Raw genomic sequence first — 20,151 nt, 5'->3', positions numbered from 1 at the left:
CCCAACTGCTGCCTTCTCTGTCTCCTTGGCACTGTGACCGCCGTTTCTGGAGGGCCTGATGATTTCGCCTCCTGTTCAGAGCTTGTGTTTCTCCCCCACTGAGGATGAAGACTGGATAGCGGTCCTGGGTAAGGAAACTTACTGGTCAGACAGCCCTATTGGCCCTTCATCAAGGAAATGCCCTTTTTGTGGACAGTGCCCAGAAGAGAGGGCCATAAAGACACTTGAAATAATTTTATTACAATATTACTTAAATATGTACAAACTATGCTTGAGGGCAGGGGAGGTGGAAGGGCAAAGCCAAGAACTCAGATACCACCACGTTTCTCCTGCAGCGGAAGCTTTCTCCTCTTGGCCCAGAAGCCATTGTCTTTTCAGAGCGAGAGCCAGGGCTGGCTGTGCAGCTGCTGCCCAGACTGACTCACAGATTCTCTGTGTCCTCAGGCAGCTACGTTGCCTTTTCGTGTCTCAGTCTCTTTATTAAACGGGGGGTTGGGGACGGTGGTGGGTGACGGGCTAAAAAGAGCTTTCCTGGAGGCATCAGCCGAATCCAGTAAGGTCAGAGGTGAAAGGTGTAGAGGCAGCCTGGCCAAGGCGCTACTGTCTCTGTCGTCGTCTGTCCCTGTAGAAAGTGGGGGAAAGGGGATCTTTTCCTCCCAGCGATAAGCTCCCCAAAGGCCACGGTCCTCCTCCCACCGCCACGATCCCACAGCCGGGCCCCTGGCCGGACCGGGCAGGGCTGTTTGCGTCCAAGCTCTCGCAGCTCTCCGGGGCACCCGCACGGGTTCCGGGGCCCCCTTCCTGGCCCAGCGGGGCCTAATCGCGCAGCGCGGCGTACTCCTTGGGCGCCCAGAGCAAGCGCGGCCGGCGGATCTCGGGCCGGCGGCCGATCTCGGGGCTCCAGCAGAACTCGGGCGACAGCACCTTGGCGGGCTTGTGCAGCCAGAAGAACTTGTTGAGGTGGCTCTCGTCGTGCCAGCGCGCCTCCAGGCCGCGCTCGCGGTCCCGCTGCAGGCCCCGCGCGCAGTGCGCCGTCAGTCCGCGCAGCGCGGCCACGCTGCCCCCGAACACCGCCGCGTGGTAGTAGAAGTCGCCGTCGTCCGGCGCCAGCGCGGCGGCCGAGCGCGCGTCGCGCTCGTAGGGCAGCAGCCGCCGCGGCCAGTGGTAGTGCCAGGCGTGCAGCTGCGCCACCGACTCGGCCAGCACTTCGGGCCCGAAGGCGCCGCGGAAGTGCTGGTCCACGTCCATGCAGAGCACGAAGTGCGCCTCGCGGCCCAGCCGCCCGCCCAGCGCTTCGTGCAGCGTGTGCATACGCTGCATGGACACGTCCTGCCAGCGCCGCTCGCGGGCCACGCGCTCCACGCGCAGCCGGCGGCCAGGCGCCAGCGCCACGCGGGGCACAGCGGCCGGGCGCTCGGTGAACACGTAGTACACCACGCGCTGACCCAGCATGAAGTGCCGCTCGGCCGTCTCCAGGAAGCGCGCCAGGTACTTCTCCAGGTACCTGCCGGACGGGCGGGGCGGATCAGGCTGAGCGCGGCGCCCACCGGGATCCGGCTCCGCGCCGGCCTCCGCTCCACTCCGCAGTCCTCCAACCGCAGCTTTCCCGGCGGGCACAAATGAGTGCAGACTGCTTGCCTCTGCTGCCCTGAGGAGCCCTGGGTTCCTTCCCTTGAACGTGGGCTCCCACTACCTGCCTGCATCAATAGGGTGCCACGGCACAGAGGCTGTGCTGGCCCTTTCTTTGGTCGACTGGGGAGCATTAGCCCTTGCTTCGCTAGGGCTCTGAGCCTTCTCTTACCAAGTTAGAGCCTTGATGCCGCAGGGACCCGAGGGAGCCCAGCTAGCTGCGCAGAAGCCTGCGTGGAGACAGGTGCCCCACGGGTGTTTAGCAGTCGGCCATCCCAGGGGAGGCTCAGACCCTGGGGAGCAGCAAAGAGCCCTTCCTACGGAGTCCTGTGGGAATTCCTGCCCACAGAATCAGGAGCTATAATAACAACTGTTTTCAGTTCCTTACATAGATAACCAGGATGGTCCCTGGGTGGGGAAAGAACAGTCCTGCCTTCTTCCTGGGAGTCTGGGACTAGAGGTGCTGTCTTTGACTCTTTCACTTGAGGATCTTGTGGCCCACGGGGTTCCCCACCCCTACATCACATGCACACCGGCTCTACTCCCTGCCTTGACAGCATGGCACCCCTCCCTAAGCCTTACCTGCCTACAGCAAAGACAGTCAGACCAATGGTGAGGTTCTGCTGTAGAGCCTTTTGCTGGGCTGCAGCTGGGTCGAAGGTGCCATCCCAAATAATGGGGGCCCCCCAGGAGGTACAGGTCAGGACATCAGGCCGGGCCCTGGCCAGGGCAGGGATGGAGAGATAGGTCCATTCGTCCACCCATTTGGTGCACGTTCACTGGTTGCACGTTCACTTCCCCGGGGCTGGGCCCTGGGGACCCACAAATGGTTGTGTCCCAGCCCCTGTCCCTAGAGATCCCTAGCCTAGATCCGATGGGGAGGATCTGGAGATGTGTGACCTGATGGGGCCACCGGAAGGAGTACCCAGTCCCGCTGGGGTGAGGGATGTGAGGAGGGCAGGGCCAGAGCTGTGGAGGGTGTGTGGGCATTGGCTCCTTACCAGGGATTCAGGGGACCCGTGAAGTTGTCTCGCAGCAGGGCCATTCTGGCAGAAGGGCAGACGCCCATGGGGATGAGGGCTTCCAGATGCCTGTGGGGTGGGGGGCGGCAGTGAGGGAGAGGCGTGACAGCCAGCTCAGGGCCCCTCCACTTTGCTCTTTGCAAGGAGGGAGAGCCCACAAGGCCAAGTGTGCAGCCAAGACAGGCACCACCCACCACCCACACTTGGAAGGAGCCACTTTAACCCTGACCCTGCCGGTTCCCACGCTGAGCACTGGGAGAGGGGGGTTGTACCTGACTATGGGAAGCCCATACTGGAGCAGCCCTGGGAGGCCCAGCGCAAGGAGGATCAGCCAACAGAAGATTCTCTTCCAGGTCCTGGGTGGTGGGGAAGGGCATTAGCAACTCATTTATATACACACATACACATGAGAAATTGTTTATGTAATTTTAATGTTTCATGTTTATTTCTGAATACAGATCTACCCTATTCGCATGGCACAGGCAGGCATTCAGAGGTACAAAAGAGTATACGCAGTGCAGTCTTTCCTGGTCCCGGCCACACAGCCGCTCTACGTGGAGGCAAGCCAGTACCACTCTTTCCTTGGGCCTCCTTCCAGAAGTGGTCTGTGCATGTACAGGCAAATATAAACGTGGTAGCACAGCAGACAGGCTGTTCTGCTTCTCACACTTTCCACTGCCTCCACCGACCATTGTCTTTGAGGTTTTTCCCTCTCAGTATCCGAAGGGCTTCCTGACCCTTTCCCCTAGCTTCCCGATATGCTGTTGATTGCATAAAGCCAAGCAATTCGAGCAAGGCCTCACACAGTGCCAGCTCGGTACACTCTGACTGTGCTCTTACTCTTCTTCTTCCGGAGCGGACCCCCACGATGCCCTGGACATCCTCCCAACTCCACTCGCTGCCCTACAAGTCCTTCCGGAGTCTGGCTCCCACAGTCTCTTTCAAGAAGCCTGCCTGGTCAGACATTCCTGCCTCCTGGCCGCCTCTGCTATCCCGCTTTGCTTTTCATCAGCAGGTGTCTCTAGTAGGTAGCTTGGAGAGGCACCTTGTGGTGGTGGTGGCGTGTGCGTGCCTGCATCCACCTGCCCACTATCTCAGCACACAGCCCCTCCTTCTGTTCAGTTGGCTAAGCCAGAAACCTGGCTGCTCCCCTCCCTCCCTCTCCCTCACCCTCGTCTGCTGTCAGTCACCAGGTTGGGTTGACTTGGCCTCCTTGACGCCCTCCCCAACCCCGCGCTTACCTCCTGCTGTGCCCTCAGCTGGAGGCCGGAGGGTCCCCCCACTCACCCCCAGCGACTCTGCCTGCATGCCCATCCCCGGGATCATTGGGACACCAATTTCTCTGCTCCCAGCCACTCCCCACATGGCCCCCAAAGCCATTCTGGAAAATGCCCGCCTGCCTTAACAGTGTCCCCATAACACGACCAATCGTCCAAGAAGAAATGCATCCAGGAGGCAAATAAGTGCGGAAATGTTCCCCTCACTAGTAACCAAAGACATACAAATTAGAACAGGCTGGCATGTTTTACCTGTAAAATGAGCTTTTTTTTTTTTTAAGATTTTATTTATTTATTTGAGAGAGAGAGTGTGAGAGAGAGAATGAGCATGAGAAGTGGGAGGGTCAGAGGGAAAAGCAGACTCCCTGCCAAGCAGGGAGCCCGATATGGGACTCCATCCCGGAACTCCAAGAGCAGCGCTGCAGGGATACAGTGAGGTAGACACTTTCATGCTGTCAGCGGGGGTGAAGGCTGCTAGGTCTCCCCTTTTATCCAATCTCCCCAACTTCTGGGAACCTGTTCACTATGGAAAAAGTTGATGTGTGAAGATGTTCATCAGTTTTTGCTTATTCTGGCATTCACCCTATATTTACTAGACACAAGCTCAGAATCAAGCACTTGCTAGGTCAAAGCTTCTGAGGTGAGCGAGGCACAGACCTCGTCTTCTTGGAATGCAGTCAGGAGGATGTGGGTGGTCAGAAAGAGAGGGAAGGGGTCAGATGACAGATGGCGAAGAGAGGAACACAGCACAGTAAGGCTGCAATTAGTATAAATACAAGATGCTCTGAGGGCAAATTGGAGGGTGGCAACTGAGCCTTGAAAATGGGGAGGAAGTCAGGGAGGCTTCTTGGAGGAGGTGGCCTCTCAAGAAGGTAGCAGAGCAGGGAGGGAGGCCTATGAGAAGAAAACGAACAATGTACAAAAGTGAGAGATGAGAGGAAGCTTGGGGTATGTACCACCCTGCGGGCCATTCTGCAGGGTGCAGTGCAGGGGGGAGTGGGGAGAGGTGAGGCTGGAGGTAAGCCAAGGCCAGATCACACCCCAACTTGCATTCCACGCAAAGGGGTTTGGGCTTCATCTTGAGAACCATGGGGAGTCCTGAAAGATACTTTCCCCAGGGAGTGGTGCAGTCAGATTTTTATCCGCAGCTGAGCTTTTAAGCCTGGACGCTGGGGGTGCGGGAGTAGGGCCGGAGGCCAGAGGGTCGGCTCCAAGCCATTGTCAGCCCTCGGGCTAGTGGCGATGTGAACCAGGGTGTTGGTTGTGGGGGTGGGTTGAGGAGTCAGTGGTGAAGGGTTGTCAAGGCAGTGGGCTGGGCAGGACTTGGTCATGGTTCCAGGGCCAGGGGCCCGAGTGTCCCATGGGGTGGGGAGAGGAGTGAGCCGAGGTGCAGCAGTGGAGGCAGGGGGCCTGGGCAGCTCCCAGAAATGCAGCTGGAAAGAGGGAGGAGGACAGGAACGAGAGGGGGCTGAGGGGCAGGGATCCGTGGAGGACCGTGTGTTTCTTTTAGGAGAGGCACTTGGACTTGGCTGGATCCCCACTCGAAGCCCCACTGAGAAGGCCTTGCGTGGGCTGCTGCACAGGCCCCAGCAGTCAGCCCACGGACTGACTAAATCACCCTTTACTGGCAACTCTGTGGTCACATGGAAAAATGCTTACCCAGGAAGCTTCGCGGGGGAAGCAGGTTCTAAAATTAATGAGCAGTATGATTATAATTTAGCAGGAATTAAAATATGCACCAGAAAATAAGACTAAAAAAGGAAACCTTAGAAGTGTCTAGGCAGTAAGTTACAGTAGGGTTTTGTTTTCCTTTATTTTTCCCTTCCAGTTGTTTGTAATGTGCTTATATTGCTTTTTTTTAATGAAGGAAAAATACAGAGTTAGCAATTTAGAAAAACAACCACCACAACGAAGCTGTGTTAAGGCTTCCTGCTGTGTGCAAGACGGAATCTACCCTCTTAGCCCTGTCCAGGGAGCCTTCAGAGCCCGGCCCCCTCGCTGTCCCACGTGAAGTGCTCTCACCTGACTTGGCTTTCCCACCTCTAGAAATGGAGACTCACAGCAGGCACACCAAGGACAGTCTTGTAGCTGTGTCGGAAAAAGCAAATGGATGTCGGCAACCCCAGTGCTGACCAGCGGGGAACTGGATGAATGAGTTAGGCACATCTAAACCACGGAAAGACACACAACCCCTAGAAGGATGAGGTGGAGGTATGTGTACTCTCTGGAAAAGAGGTCCTGATGTAGTAAACGGAAAAGGGAACAACAGTATATACAGAGGCTGATCCCACTTCTGGGAGGGGAAAGCCCCCACACCTGTGTACCCAGGCACTTTTAGACGTGCAGATCTGCAGTCTTTTATAAACATGGAGGGAAAGATCTAGATCAGCACTGTCCAGTAGAAGAACAATGTCAGGGTGCCTGGGTGGCTTAGTCAGTTGGGCATCAGCCTTTGGCTCAGGTCATGATCTCGGGGTCCTGGGATCAAGCCCTACACTGGGCTCTCTGCTCAGCAGGGAGTCTGCTTCTCCCTCTCCCCCTCTGTGTGCTCTCTTTCTCTCAAATAAATAAATAAAATCTTAAAAGAAAAAAAAGGAGAATGTGAGCCACATGTATGAATTGAAATTTTCTAGTAGTCACATAGAAAATGTGAAACAGCTGAAATGAATTTTAATAATATTTTAATTTAACCCAAAATATCCTTTGAACGTATAATCGATACAAAATTGTGAAGATGTTTTATATTCTTGTTTTGTTCTAAGTCTAAATACAAAATTCAGTGTTTTTTAGACTTGTAGAACATTTCAGTTGGAATCAGCCGCATTTCCAGTGCTTGGGAGCCACACAGCGCTGGTGGCTGCTGTACAGGATGGCATGATTCAGAAGACGGACCAGTTAGTGGGGGGCTGAGAGTGGAGGGAAGAGGAATTTCTACTTGATATGTGTCTGTCACGTTCTACCATACAATAAGCAGGTGTTCATTTTGTTGTTGGTAAAGGAGAAATGGGGCCCAAATGGAGTCAGCAAACCAAACCAATCAGCACCTAATTGCAGTTTCAACTCGTCCCAGAAATATACCTTTAACCAGTCATCTGGAATTCCCTGGTCAGCCCTGCTGAGATTGTCCGCCTTCCCCCAGAGAAAAGTGACCCTGCTTGGACAGTCCACTCTTTAACTGCTAGAAGCTTCCTTTCCCCCATCCCCTCCTGCTATGAAAGACTTCCATTTTGTATAGCTCCTCAGAGTTCTGTTCTGTCTGCTGAGATGAGATGCTGCCCGATTTATGAATCATTAAAGAAAGCCAATTTGATCTTCAAATGTACTTAGCTGAATTTTTTTTTTTTTAAACAGATTGGGTGGCACCGATAGGATCAAAGGAGACTTCTGGTGGCTTTGGGGACAATGAGAAACACAGGCATGGTACCCGTGAGCCTTTTGAATTCTCTTTCTCCGTGTTTCTGAGGGAGGGCCTCGGTAAGTTCCCCTTGGTTCTGAGCTCCACTGTCTTTCCTAATGTCAAACTCCTGATCTCATTGGCTTTCTGGTCTGGGGCTGGTCAGCTTGAGCGAGCACAGGGTTCCACTCAGAACCCAAGCCCCAAGCCCTCAGTTTAGTCTGAAATCCCTGCAATCCCACAGGCCCACTTCTGTGGTTACTTGGTTTCTGTTAATACACACATAAGGTAGAGGCTATCGCTAGTGGGAGTCGCAGAAGCCAGAAAGCTCCAAAAATTGGTGGGCATGGGTCAAGCATTTAAAAACTGTTATAGCACTTGCCACCTAACCTCAAAACTCATGTATTAGGTTAGGCTGAGTTACTAGGGCTCCTGCCAGCCTTAAGAAAATTTCTGTGCAATGAGAACAGTGTAAAACATCTCATAATACCCAGTCCAGCAGCACGTCCCTTTCAAGTATTAATTTGGTTCTGAGAGACTCAAAGGCTTTATTATTATGAGACAATAGTGATGATAATGGGATCCTTAAGTTCTAGAGTCGAGCATGCCATCTTCCAGCACACTGACTTATTTTATGTCTAAGAACTACAGTTTTAAAAGATTGATATCATGAAATGGCATAATTTTACTAAAGCAGCCTAGAACTACAGTTGCCATTATGGAGAACATTCTATTAGACAAGATCACTCATGTAAGAAGTGCACTTAAAGGCAAGGGTTCCCATGGTTCCCAAGGGCACCTGAGTGGCTCAGTCGGTTAAGTGGCCAACTCTTGATTTCTACTCAGTTCATGATCTCAGGGTTGTGGGATCAAGCCCCGTGTTGGGCAACATGCTCAGCTTGTCTGCTTAAGGTTCATTCTCTCTCCCCCCGCCCCACCCACTCTCGCTCTTTCTCAAGTAAATCTGAAAAAAAAAAAAAAAGCGGTGGGGGGGAAGATTTCCCAAATCAAACCAACTGAATGGGATAGATACCTATTTTATTTTATTTTATTTTTTAAAAAGATTTTATTTATTTATTTGACAGAGATCACAAGTAGGCAGTGAGGCAGGCAGAGAGAGAGAGGGAAGCAGGCTCCCTGCTGAGCAGAGAGCCCGATGTGCAGCTTGATCCCAGGACCCTGAGATCATGAGCTGAGCCAAAGGCAGAGGTTTTAACCCACTGAGCCATCCAGGCGCCCCTGGGATACCTATTTTAACTGGTACTTCCCAAAGGCTTCAAGATTCCAGAATAGCTTCATTAAAAAATTTTTTTTTTCATTGCAAAAGGCCAATGAAAATTTAGATGCAAGATCATAAAAGTCTACCAAGCCTTCTAGCTATAAGGGCTGCAAAGCCAGAGACTTAAAAGAGCATCTGGGTCTCTCACACTGCACCTTCCAGGGGCCATAGTTAAAACACTGGCTGAGGGACTGATGTCTCAGTTGTAATCAGTGGTGAAGCTGGAAAAGACATTGTCCTCAAAGGCCCTGTGCAAAATTTCCAGCATCAACTTGAATGTCCTTTATCTACCAAAGGTGGGCCCCCTTACTGGCCCCTCCCAGAGTTCACAGGTCTCCAAGGGATTCTCACACACTGCTACCAGCAATTCCTTTAAACAGGAAAGGGGAAACTAAGGTTAAAATTAATTTTAACAACTGGCCAAATTCTGGTAGATGCCGGAACTACACCCTCTACTTTAAACCTCACTCCCGGGGTACACGGTGTGGCTCAGTTGGTTAAGCACCCAACTCTTGATCTCAGCTCAGGTCTTGACCTCAAGGTTGTGAGTTCAAGCCCCGTGTTGGGCTCCATACTGAGCATGGAGCCTACTTCAAAAAACAAACCTCACTCCAGGGGCCTGCAAGTGGGATCCTGGGAAAGACTGGAAGAAGGCAGCTAAAGATGAAAATATTCTTACTAGAGCCAGCTCTCCTGGATCTCTTAGTACCTGGTAGAAAGAGAAAAGTAAGTTTTCACATTGTCCCTTCCTTTCTAAATCCAGGCCACTGGTTATGCGTCTCTGGGAATGGCTCTAGATCTTGTGAAGATAATAACTTTTGTACCCTTGTTTGAGGATACATACCTCTTGGGTTCATGGGGTTGTTGTGTGTGGGGCTTGATCCCAGGACCCTGGGATCATGACCTGAGCTGCCCAGGTGCCCCAATATTTGAAAGGATTTAATAGTCTGTGGTCATAAATTTGGCCAAATTGGAAGCTGATATTCAGAACAGATGACTTTTTTTTTTTAAGATCTCCTCCCTTAAGCTAATGTACTTGGGGGGAAAGAAAATCTTTCCAGCATGGGTGGATGGTCATGTCAGTCCTTGGATGTCCTCCAGGCTACAACTCAATTCTCTGAGGAGTTACAAGTAGCTATCCTTAGCCCACAAATCTTTCCAAGACCAGAAATTGCAGCTCCAGAAGCAAGTCAAAGTCTACCCATTCTAAGGGTGCCTGACTTGCTTAGTTAGTAGAGCATGGGGCTTGATCTCCAGGTCCCCAAGTCCAAGCCCCACACTGGGCATAGCATTTACTGAAAAATAAAATAAAATGGGGCACCTGGCTGGCTCAGTTGGTAGAGCACGTGACTCTTGATCTCTAGGTAGTGAGCCCCACATTGGGTGCAGCGATTATTTAAAAAAATCAAATCAAATCAAAATGCACCCTTTAACAATTAACCTAGCTCCTATTTGTCTAAGAGGGCCTGTGAGTACAGTAAAAATTCTGGCTTTAGGGAACACATGTCCTTCCAGGAGGAGTTTGCTTTCTTTCCCTGTGCCTTTGAGATGTAAATGCTCTACCTGATCCTCTCCAAGGACTGTCTTCCGGTTTAGGCCATCTCCTTGAAATGCAAACCTCAGGAAGTACTCTTGACCCTGAACAGGGCGTTAGGGGACCTGATTCCCCGCCTGGCTGTAAAAATCTACATATAATTTTTGACTCCCCCCAAACTCAACTACTAATAGCCTACTAGTGACCAGAAGCCTTACTGATAGATAATATACACAGTTAACACATATTTTGTATGTTGTATGTATTATATATTGTATTCTTACTATAAAGTAAGTTAGAGAAAAGAAAATGTTATTTAAAAATCGTAAGAGGATATATTTACAGCACTGTACCGTGCTTACTGAAAAAAAAAATCCATCCATTATGCAAGTGGACCCTTGTGGTTCAAAGCCATGTTGTTCAAGGGTCCACTGTAATTCTTAACAGAAGTGGGAAGAAAAGGAGGAAAGATGCCTGTAAAACATAGGAACTGCTATGGACATTCCCTTGCCCCAAATCTAGTCCACAGCTTCTATTAGATTACTTGTCAAGGACAAACACTAATCTTAAGTGTCTTCTCCATGAAGACAAATAAAAAGCGGCAGCCATCTGAGCAGGTAAGCTTAACTTGTTCCAACTCTTCCCTTATCACCTAGTGATTTTTACATTACCATACTGGTTTCATGGCTAAAATTTTATTTTTTTTTAATTTATTTTTTTGAGCGAGAGACAGAGAATCTTGAGCAGACTCTACGCCTAGCACAGAGCCCAACCCAGGACTCCATCTCATGACCCTGAGATTGTGACCTGAGCTGAAATCAAGGGTTGGACGCCTAGCCAACTGACGCCTAGCCAACTGACGCCTAGCCAACTGAGCCACCCAGGTGCCCCTTGTGGCTAAAATTAAAAAAAAAAAAAAAGCTATAAGGTCTCTGCATCTGTCTATATGATCAAAGTGTTTAAATAGGTGTTTTTCTATTACAAACCGTACTGACCACATTAATTTGTACAAGAGCTCGACTTAACTGGCTAAAAAAAAAAGTAAGCACTTACATGAAGTGTTCCTGAAATTCTCAGAAATATAATAGAAAATAACCCAAATACTTTTCAGCTTCATGTGATCTGGGAACATATTCAGTATTAAAGCTAGTTTAAGTTTGGTTTAATTAAGTATGTCTTTAGAGTTATCAGCATTAAATGCTATACAGACATACAACTTTTATTCTACTTGGGTTTCACTAATAAGCTTATATCTCAGTTGCAAAAATTTGTCAGCCTGAAAAATAACTTGGGATAATAACCAACTTTGATGTCTGTAATGATATTTTGTGGGTAATCTGTTAGACTAAATAATTTAAACAGATATAAATGGGATAAGAATTTCTAGGTGACCTTTACAGCAAATAGTTTTCAAAAATTTTTTTTTTTTTAGATTTTATTATTTATTTGTCGGAGAGAGAGTGAGAGAGAGAGAACGCACAAGCAGGGGGAACAGCAGAGGAAGAAGCAGGCTCCCCAAGGAGCAAGGAGCCTGATGCGGGACTTGATCCCAGGTCTCTGGGATCATGATCTGAGCCAAAGGCAGATGCTTAACTGACTGAGTCACCCAGGCTTCCCAGCTTCCAAAATCTTTTGACTCCTCAACACCTAGAAGTTTTGCTAAGGTAAGTGATGAGTTAAGTCAAACTCACTGAATATCTAGACCATCTCAAAACAAAGTAACATGTACCACACTGGAAAATTTACTGTGAAGGACATAATACTTTTAGGAATATGAAACATATTCATAAGATTGCCAGTAACAGCCCATTCACGATTGTCTAGAGCTACGAGAAATAATACAGTCCTCTGTACGAAACGAAAGCAGCATGTGCATTTTCGGGAAGAGAAGGTATGAGGAGTGGAAATGCATTTTTGTTGAGGGAAAAGAAAGTAATTTTGCCCTACAAGTAAGGCTGGTTATTCGGAATGGGAAAAACAGGACGAGATCTGACTGTAAAAAACAAGTGGCAGATGGTGTGTACAAAAGCAATCTTGGGAAAAGGATTTTATGTGCGGTCAAGACGGCTAAGATTGGAATGGATATACGTTTTAAAAAATGAATTAATGAATGTTAATCCCCAGAGTGCACAGGTACAAAATGTACATAGGTTTCCTCTCTGTTAAAAGGATGGAGTTTTCTAAGCCTATAGGTCTGCAGCTGATGAGAGATTGTGCAGGTTTTCCTTTACCTTCAAGTGATCTGCCTGGAAACAAAAGATTTTGTCCTCTCAAAATAATTTCCCGTGTCTCATATCAGATCTCTGGTTACTTAAGAAAACCCAGACTTCTCTATTAGGAAAGCTTGGGGCTTGTTTTTGTTTTAGGACTCCTTCACTCTCGTTAAATCTCTGCAGACCCTGTAATCGTCATTATGGTTAAGCAGATAACCTAGTTATGCTTCACAATGACCTATGATCTTATTTGATCAAGCTTTTTAAAACCTCTTTATATCTTCGGGGGTGCCTGGGTGGCTCAGTTGGTTAAATGTCTGACTCTTTTGGCTCAGGTCATGACCTCAGGGTCCTGAGACTGAGCCCCACATCGGGCTCTGCGCTCAGTGTGGAGTCTGCTTACGAATCTCTCTCCCTCTGCCCCTCCCCCTCTAAAAAAAAAAAAACCACCAAAAAGCCACCCAAACCCTTTGATATCTTTTACAAATTCTGTGTCCCCCTTCCCCCATAATATAATTCTAAGAGAAGTCTTTTTTTTTTTAAGATTTTATTTATTTATTTGACAGACAGAGATCACAGATAGACAGAGAGGCAGGCAGAGAGAGAAAGGGAAGCAGGCTTCCTGCCAAGCAGAGAGCCCGATGAGGGGCACGATGCGGGGCTCAATCCCAGGGCCCTGGGATCATGACCTGAGCCAAAGGCAGAGGCTTTAACCCACTGAGCCACCCAGGGGCCCCTAAAAGAAGTCTTTTTAGCTTGGAAGTAACTCTGAGGTTTCCATAGGATCCTTGGAAAATCTGCAAAAGAACTGTTCTCTCTCCTTATAGAAAGAGAGATGCCAAACTCATCAGGCTTATTTGATACGTTAAATTATACAGGAACCATTGTCAAATTAAGTAACAGGAAGCCTTCCTTATGTTGTATTTGTGTAAGTAGGTAAGTGTTCCAGAAACTCAGTCGCCTGGGTGGCTCAATCGGTTAAACGTGTGCCTCTGGCTCAGATCATGATCCCAGGCTCCTGGGATGGAGTCCCACATTGGGCTCTCTGCTCAGGAGGGAGCCTGTTTCTCCCTCTACCTCTGCCTGCTGCTCTACCTACTTGTGCTCTCTTTGCCTGGCAAATAAATAAATAAAATCTTTTTAAAAAGAGAGAGAAATTAGGTGGAATTCTTGGAAATCTGATATGTCCTGGTATAGTGTTATCAGTCATAATCCTGGTTATTATTTTAAAATGTTGTATGTTATAGAAATAGTCAAATTTCCTTGTCAATTCTGTTTGACCACAGCCATTTAAAAAAAAAAAGATTTTATTTATTTATTTGACACACAGAGAGAGAGATCACAAGTAGGCCGAAGCAGGGGGAAGTAGTCTCCCTGCTGAGCAGAGAGCCCGAAGTGGGGCTTGATCCTAGGACCCTGAGATCATGACCTGAGCTAAAGGCAGAGGCTTAACCCACTGAGCCACCCTGGCACTGCTGTCCATAGCCATTTTAAGTCTTTTGTCATTTACAGATGGTTCAGTTTTACTGTGATGCTTTTGCAAACATGTTTCAGCTTTAAGGAGATTCAGTATAGGTTTCTAATAACTTTAAGACCATAAAACTGAAATGGGTAAAAAATTTGAGAACTAATAGGGAAACTGGATTCAAACAGAATATGTATTAATGACATGGGACAGAAAGAACGAGGAGTATGATTATTTTTTATGACTTTTTGTCTGAAACATTGCTGGTTCCTTAATGTTTTGTTTTTCCATATTTAAGGAAACCTTTTCTCTTCAACTGTATGATTTACAGCAATTCAGTAAAGTATACTTTTGTAGACAAAGATGGACTTTTTCTCCTACCTGATCCCCTCCCAAATTCAGAAACTCTTGAGTGGTCTTTTCATGGCTCTATAGTTAATTATTTGCCTAAGCTCTATGAGAATCTGTTCTCATAATAAGACACAATTGGAAGCATTGGTTATATTACCAAGGTTTTGACTGACAGGAATTCACCTGAACGATAGGTATGTCAGGTAAAATTTCATGGTGAGTCTTTGGCTTGGCTTCCTGCCTGAGAGACTTTTAAAAGTTCAACCTGAGATCCCTGATGAAAAATTTCAGCAGTGGCGCCTATTGGGCATCTGCCTTCAGCTCAGGTCATGATCACAGGGTCCTGGGATCGAGCCCCCCATCGGGCTCCCTGCTCAGCAGGAAGCCTGCTTCTCCCTCTCCCACTCCTTCTTGCTCGAGTTCCCTCTCTCAGTGTCTGTCTCTCTCTCTGTCAAATAAGTAAGTAAAATCTTTAAAAAAAAAAAAAAAGGAAAAGAAAAAGAAAAATTTCGGCAAAGCAGTCTTAAGACGAGATGGACTTGAATGGTCAACCACTATTCTTACTGCACCTACATAAATAATCAGGTCAACTTAAGGCAAACAGATTAGTTTAACTGCAATTGTGTTTGGCAAATAGGGGTAATTGTAGAGGGAAAAACTGTGTTTGCTCTTTGTAGGTCCTAGATTCTGATCCTGTTTATTGTCTTTGACATCTTGTTAAATGCCTGTAAACAGAATTAGGTCCTCAATTCTACTTTCTTCAAATATGACTTCCCAAACAAATGTTTCCAAGTTTCCTCCTGCCCTTCTGACTTGGGAGTCACCCACCCAGAGAAGGCCCGGAATCTCCTTGGAAGGGATTATATACCAGGTCCTCCTCACTACCCCGATGGCAGCCAAACTTCAGGGACTTGAACCTTGGGTACACATCTCACAGCTAAAGAAGGCTCCACCTGGCCGCTGGGCCTGCACAGATGCTGGGGACCCTCCCAATCACATGGACAGGGAAAAGTAGCCCACATCCAGGCAGACTGCTCCCACCCGAGGCACCAGATCAAAACTCCCTATTTTCAGGACAAAACCATTACTTCTTTTCTTACCTTCCTTTATTCTAGTGGTCTGGAAAGATAACACCTTCATCTGTATCTCCTGGGCCATTGCTAAAGGGAGGTAACCTTTCAGACTTCTGGATTTGTCTTTTAAAAACCCTGATCTGACCATGAAGGCAGAATCCATTCACAATGCCACCTTCGTGGAAGTGGACTGTGCTCCCACAGGGTCTGTCTTTGTGGCAGCTTTCATCCCCTTTGGGCCTTTGAATGCCTACAGGGGCAATGCACCCTCTCTAAGAAGGTTAGCTAACTGTGCCCCTAACTGTCACAAGCAAACCCAGACACCCCATTGGTCAGCTCCCCTACATTTACATCATCAGGATAGAAAGGACCTGCCGGGTGGCTTTTGTGATTCAGGATTTCCTTCTTTTGGCAGGTCCCTAACTCCCTGGTCAGGAGTGAATACAAATGAGGCTGTGGTCAGGTCATTCTCCTTAACACTTCAAAGTGTGGCAAAAATCCAGGGCTGGAGTACTAGCTGCACAGTGAAAATCCATAGACTCTCTGGCCAGAGTTGTTTTCGTTTCTAAGTTTTTATTCCTTCATTTGCCAGAGAGTGAGAAAAGAATAGAGCAAGAGAGGAAGCATAGGGGGTGGCGGGGGCAGAGACAGAGGCAGAAGCAGACTGCTGAGCAAGGAACCCGATGTGGGGCTCCACCCCAGGACCCTGGGATCACGACCTGAGCCCAAGGCAGACGCTCTATCAACTGAGCCACCCAGGCGCCCCTTGGGAGCTGTTTCTGATAATAGGACAGCCCTTGATGAACTTTGAGCTGAACACAGAGTCAGGGCTGTGCCCAGCACCTCCCGCTGCCCCGGGGAATGAACACTTCTGGGGAAGCTGAAACTCACTTCTGGAAGGACACCAAGCGAGCCATTTGGCTTAAAAAGGTAACCCCTTCCTTGGGGTCTTTCTTTGCCTTACTTGATTTTGATGGATTTGGGTCTTGGGGCCCATGGCTCCTGAGTGCTCTCTAGGCAGAAAGAAATGTCCCGCTGATGATAATCACAGTAGTAATCCTGGGGCACCGTCCTCTCTCAGACGATTTACATGCACGTTCGAAGGCCTGACCCCCAAGCAGATGATCTCCCTGAGACCGGGGCATCAAGAAGGGAATGGAGTGAACGTCTAACTTAAACAGTGAGCCTGACGTCATGACCTGCGAGTACCACGCAGAGCAGCAGCAAGCCGCGGGAGAGCTTTGCAGGGACGGCTGGGAAGGGCACCCACACCTTACGGTTTCATCTCCATTAAACCAAGAATCTGATCAAAAGGGGGGAACTCTTATAAAAGAAAGAGCGGGCCCCAAATGGAGCCACAGACACTCAGCCCCCGTCAGCCAACCAACATTCAGGATCTAATGTAACTTCAGTTCCAATTTCTCACAGGAATCTGTCTTTTAACCAGTCAGTCTGCAATTACCTGGTCAGCCTGGACAGACCCCAAACCTTCCCCCAGAGGAAAGTGACCCTGCTTGAAACAGTCCACTCTTTGCTAGATGCTTCCTTTCCCCCATCCCCTCCTACCTATAAAAGCCTTCCATTTTATAAGTCTCCTCAGAGCTCCTCCTTTCTGTCTGCTGAGAAGAGATGCTGCCTGGTTCATGAATCATTAAAGAAAGCCAATTGGATCTTCAAATTTCCTCAGTGGAATTTTTTTTTTAATGTTGTCTAACAGAAGAAAATAATTTCTTCACACTCATCTCTTGTCTGGCTTCACCACCTCGTGTTCTAGTCACCCTCAGGGCTGCCTCTCCTTCTCCAGCTCACTTCACCTCCGGGTTCCTACAACCCCCTCCTCATGTTCCATAATTTGCTCAAAGAACAGGTCATGTGACTCAGGGGGCACTTTACTCGCATTTCCTGGTTTATTCACTAACACCCCGATGAAGGGCTACATAGAGCGACGTCCAGAATGGTCTAGAGCTTGGGAGCGTCTGTCCCCTTCCAGTTGGAAGGCGCCACCCCCAGAGCATTTGGACCCCTTCATGAACCCGGAAACGTTCCAAACACTGCTGTTCAGGGGTTTTTATGACCCAGTGTTCAGCCCCACCTTCCCTCCCTTCAAGGTGAGGGTGAGGCCGAAAGTTCCAAGCCTCTAATGCCTGGGTCTCTCTGGTGACTAGGCCCATCCCTGAGGCTATGGAGGGGCCTACCTTAAGTCACCTTATTAGCATAAATTCAGCTGTGACGTGGTGACACGGCTTATTAGGAAGAGCAAAACACGTTCCAGTCACTCAGGAAATGCCAGGGTTGAAGGACTCCCTCCTGGGCGGGGAGCACACGGAAAAGACCGAAAGTTATCTTAAACCACACCCTCGGTCAGAGTTCCCTCCTGGACCTGGCGAGGGGCCCAATCACTGTTGGGGCCTCTGGTGGGACTGTTCTGGGCATCATGGGTCCAGTGACAGAGGACACTTGGGGGGACTGGTGCCACCTGCTCTCTCCACTTGGGTGTCTCCCAGGGCGCCTCAGATTTAATGGCCAAAAGGGAACTCTCGATTTTCCTCAGAACCCTGCTCTCCATTCACGTCTCCTCCATCTTGGTAAATGACATCATGACGTCCTGTGTTCTCTGTGACTGGTCCCAGTTACCTGAGTGGGGCCCCTTCCCCTCCCCTCACAGTTGTCAATCACGGAATCCTCTGGCTTCTGCCTCCTTGCCAGAGCCCCAAGCTCCCTTGTCCCCACCCCACAGGGCCATTCCCGCCTCACTGCTTCTCATTTGGATTCCAGTGTCTGACTTGCCCTTGTGTCTTCCCCACCTCTGTGGTGTTTGCTCTTGTTTTCCTACCAACCACCACGAAGTTCCAGAGGATACCTCTAACACCCGGCCTCCTCGTGATGCCTTCCTCGATGCCCCCACCAACACCTGCCACCAGGTGCCCCTCGGACCCGGGCAGACCTCTCCTCCAGCACATACCCAGCTACACTCTGTACCTCTGCCCCACCAGCCTGTGGGCGCCTGTTTTCTTGGACTTCGTATTCTTGGTGCCAAACCCGAGAGCCTGCCTGGTGGCTGGTGGTAGTGACGACTGTTTAGCAAACGAGTAAAGCAACGAATGGTTTTCTCATTCTCTTTCCCAGCTTTCTTAAGACTCCCAGTCTTTCTTAAGACTGTGTGCTTCCGTGTTAAGTCTATATTCTTTACAAACAATCCCGGACGTTGTTTAGGAGGCAGACCCTCTGCCTGCGGAGTGTTTTCTGTCCCTATCTCATGGACGTCTGCCCCCAGGCCCTTGAAGGAGACGCCGGGACTGTCTCCACCTTATGAGGACACTGAGGCTCGGAAGCATTCAGGCACTTGCTCAGGCTCACCCAGCTGGTTAAGCCGCGGAGCTGAGGTTTGAACTGAGGTCCGATTCCAGAGCCAGAACACAGCATCTGGGGCTCCTTAAGACCGGGCCCCGCTCAGCCCTGAGGCTCATCTCCCAGGGCTGTGTTGTTATTGCCCCAAGGCACCTCACGTTCCCACTGGTGTCCCCTGCAGAAGACTTTCTCTACCCTCCCGTGCTCGCACCTCACTGGGCCGCTGGAGGGCGGGCTGCAGTACCAGCCCTGGAACAGACCCCCAGAGGGCGAAGTCTGCTACTGGGACAGGAAAAGACTGGAATCAACCTCTCTCGGCCCCCAGGTGTCTTGAACTTTTAGCCAGCCCCTGCCCAACCTGGGTGGGGAAAGTTGATGCTTATCTTGGGCGCTGGGCCTCGGCCAGGGCAGCCAGGCAGAGCGGGCCCCAACTGGCCCCGGGTGAGGGCTCAGAGGGTGCCCGGATCTAGGCCTGTGGTAGGCACCTGCCAGCTCCCACTGCCCCCTCCCAGGCCCCGGCTCTGCAGCCCTTAGTCCGTAGGGGCCTCTGCCTGGCCCATACTCCCACACACCTCGCTCAGCTGTTTTCAGAGGCACCCCACTTCTCCCACCTGCGCAAGGTGGTCCCTCAAGCCTGCCCCATGCTCTGCCCCCTACAGCCTCCTGGCTTTCAAGAAGGGGCTGAAGATCAACCATTAGTTTCAATCGTGGACAGTCAGTCCCAGTAGGACCAGAAAGAGCTCTTGGCTATGGTGAAGAACACAGCCCTAGGTCTTCTTCCTTTTGTTCACCAAGGGGGCTCGGAGTTAAGGAAAGCAAGAGGAGCTACCCAGCTCTCCTGACAAGATCCACGAGATCTCTCATGATGCAGTGTCCCCCCCACCGCACTCTGCCTCATGGACTGTCTCGACCCCTTGAGCAAGGTCCTCTTTCAGAGTCCCCTTCTCCCAGGAGCACCATGGCTCAGCTGGTACTCAGCAGGCAGGCCTTTGTGCCTCTTCCTCCACTGTTCTGGCCAGGCTGGTCAGGCTGAACTCCTCTCAAGTCCGCTGTCCCGCCCCACCTTTCCCCGCAGCGTCCCCAACTCACCTGAGTCCCTCCCTGAGAGCCATGTTCGAGACGCTGGGAAGACAGCTGGCCAAGAAGAACCCTTGAGCTCGGAGCCAGGGTAGAAATGACCAGTTCCCGGTGACTGGGACAAAGCAGCTCCAAGCCAGCTGTCAGAAACCACACCCACAGGAGCGGACAGAGAGAACAGCCTGGAGAGGGACTCCCTTGGGGGGGCGGTGCCTGCTGGAGGAAGCTGGCCCCAGGATGGGGTGGGGGCCTGGAGCCCCTTTGGCGCCAATCACCTGGAAGAAGGTGGATCTGAGTAAGGCCAGCACTGGTTGGCCAGAGGCTCTGAGCTATGTTGTATTGACTTCTCTCACCTGCCCGAGGGTCCCTGTCTTGGAGGGTCAGTGTCTTGGAGCCCTGGAAAAGATCTGTGGCTCGGGCTCTGGTATTTGCCATCCAGGGAAAATCCTGTTCTGCACGGAGCTTCAGCCAGATCTCAAGGGCACTGGT

The 20,151-nt window shown here is 49.9% G+C and overlaps 1 protein-coding gene across 4 annotated transcripts; it reads right to left on the bottom strand.

Annotated features, from left to right (window-relative positions):
• Window positions 1-219: 219 nt before the first annotated feature.
• A3GALT2 (alpha 1,3-galactosyltransferase 2) lies at window positions 220-19,823 on the bottom strand. 4 transcript variants are annotated; one of them, XM_046013212.1, is made up of 6 exons: window positions 19,675-19,789; window positions 5,951-6,016; window positions 2,924-3,007; window positions 2,631-2,720; window positions 2,212-2,349; window positions 220-1,504 (listed from the first exon to the last, which is right to left on the bottom strand). In XM_046013212.1, exons 4-6 carry the CDS (start codon window positions 2,696-2,698, stop codon window positions 817-819), a joined length of 894 nt encoding a protein of 297 aa, XP_045869168.1. In that variant the 5' UTR covers window positions 2,699-2,720; window positions 2,924-3,007; window positions 5,951-6,016; window positions 19,675-19,789; the 3' UTR covers window positions 220-816. The 4 variants fall into 4 exon arrangements, with proteins under 4 accessions (XP_045869168.1, XP_045869178.1, XP_045869161.1 ...); XM_046013222.1 differs by lacking the exon at window positions 19,675-19,789 and adding an exon at window positions 9,207-12,778; XM_046013205.1 differs by lacking the exon at window positions 5,951-6,016 and having other exon boundaries at window positions 19,675-19,823.
• Window positions 19,824-20,151: the final 328 nt, after the last annotated feature.

This window comes from Meles meles, chromosome 1, assembly GCF_922984935.1.
Source record: "Meles meles chromosome 1, mMelMel3.1 paternal haplotype, whole genome shotgun sequence".
NCBI classification, from domain to species: Eukaryota; Metazoa; Chordata; class Mammalia; order Carnivora; family Mustelidae; genus Meles; species Meles meles.
This window is presented reverse-complemented; position numbering and strand designations above follow the sequence as displayed.

Coding starts and splice junctions, on each gene's coding strand:
- A3GALT2 (XM_046013205.1), bottom strand. CDS start 19,697: ATGGCTCTCAGGGAGGGACTCAG. Junction 3,008..19,674: donor GCTCTCAGGGAGGGACTCAG/GTGAGTTGGGGA, acceptor CCCACCACCCAG/GACCTGGAAGAGAATCTTCT. Junction 1,505..2,211: donor ACTGTCTTTGCTGTAGGCAG/GTAAGGCTTAGG, acceptor CCCGTCCGGCAG/GTACCTGGAGAAGTACCTGG.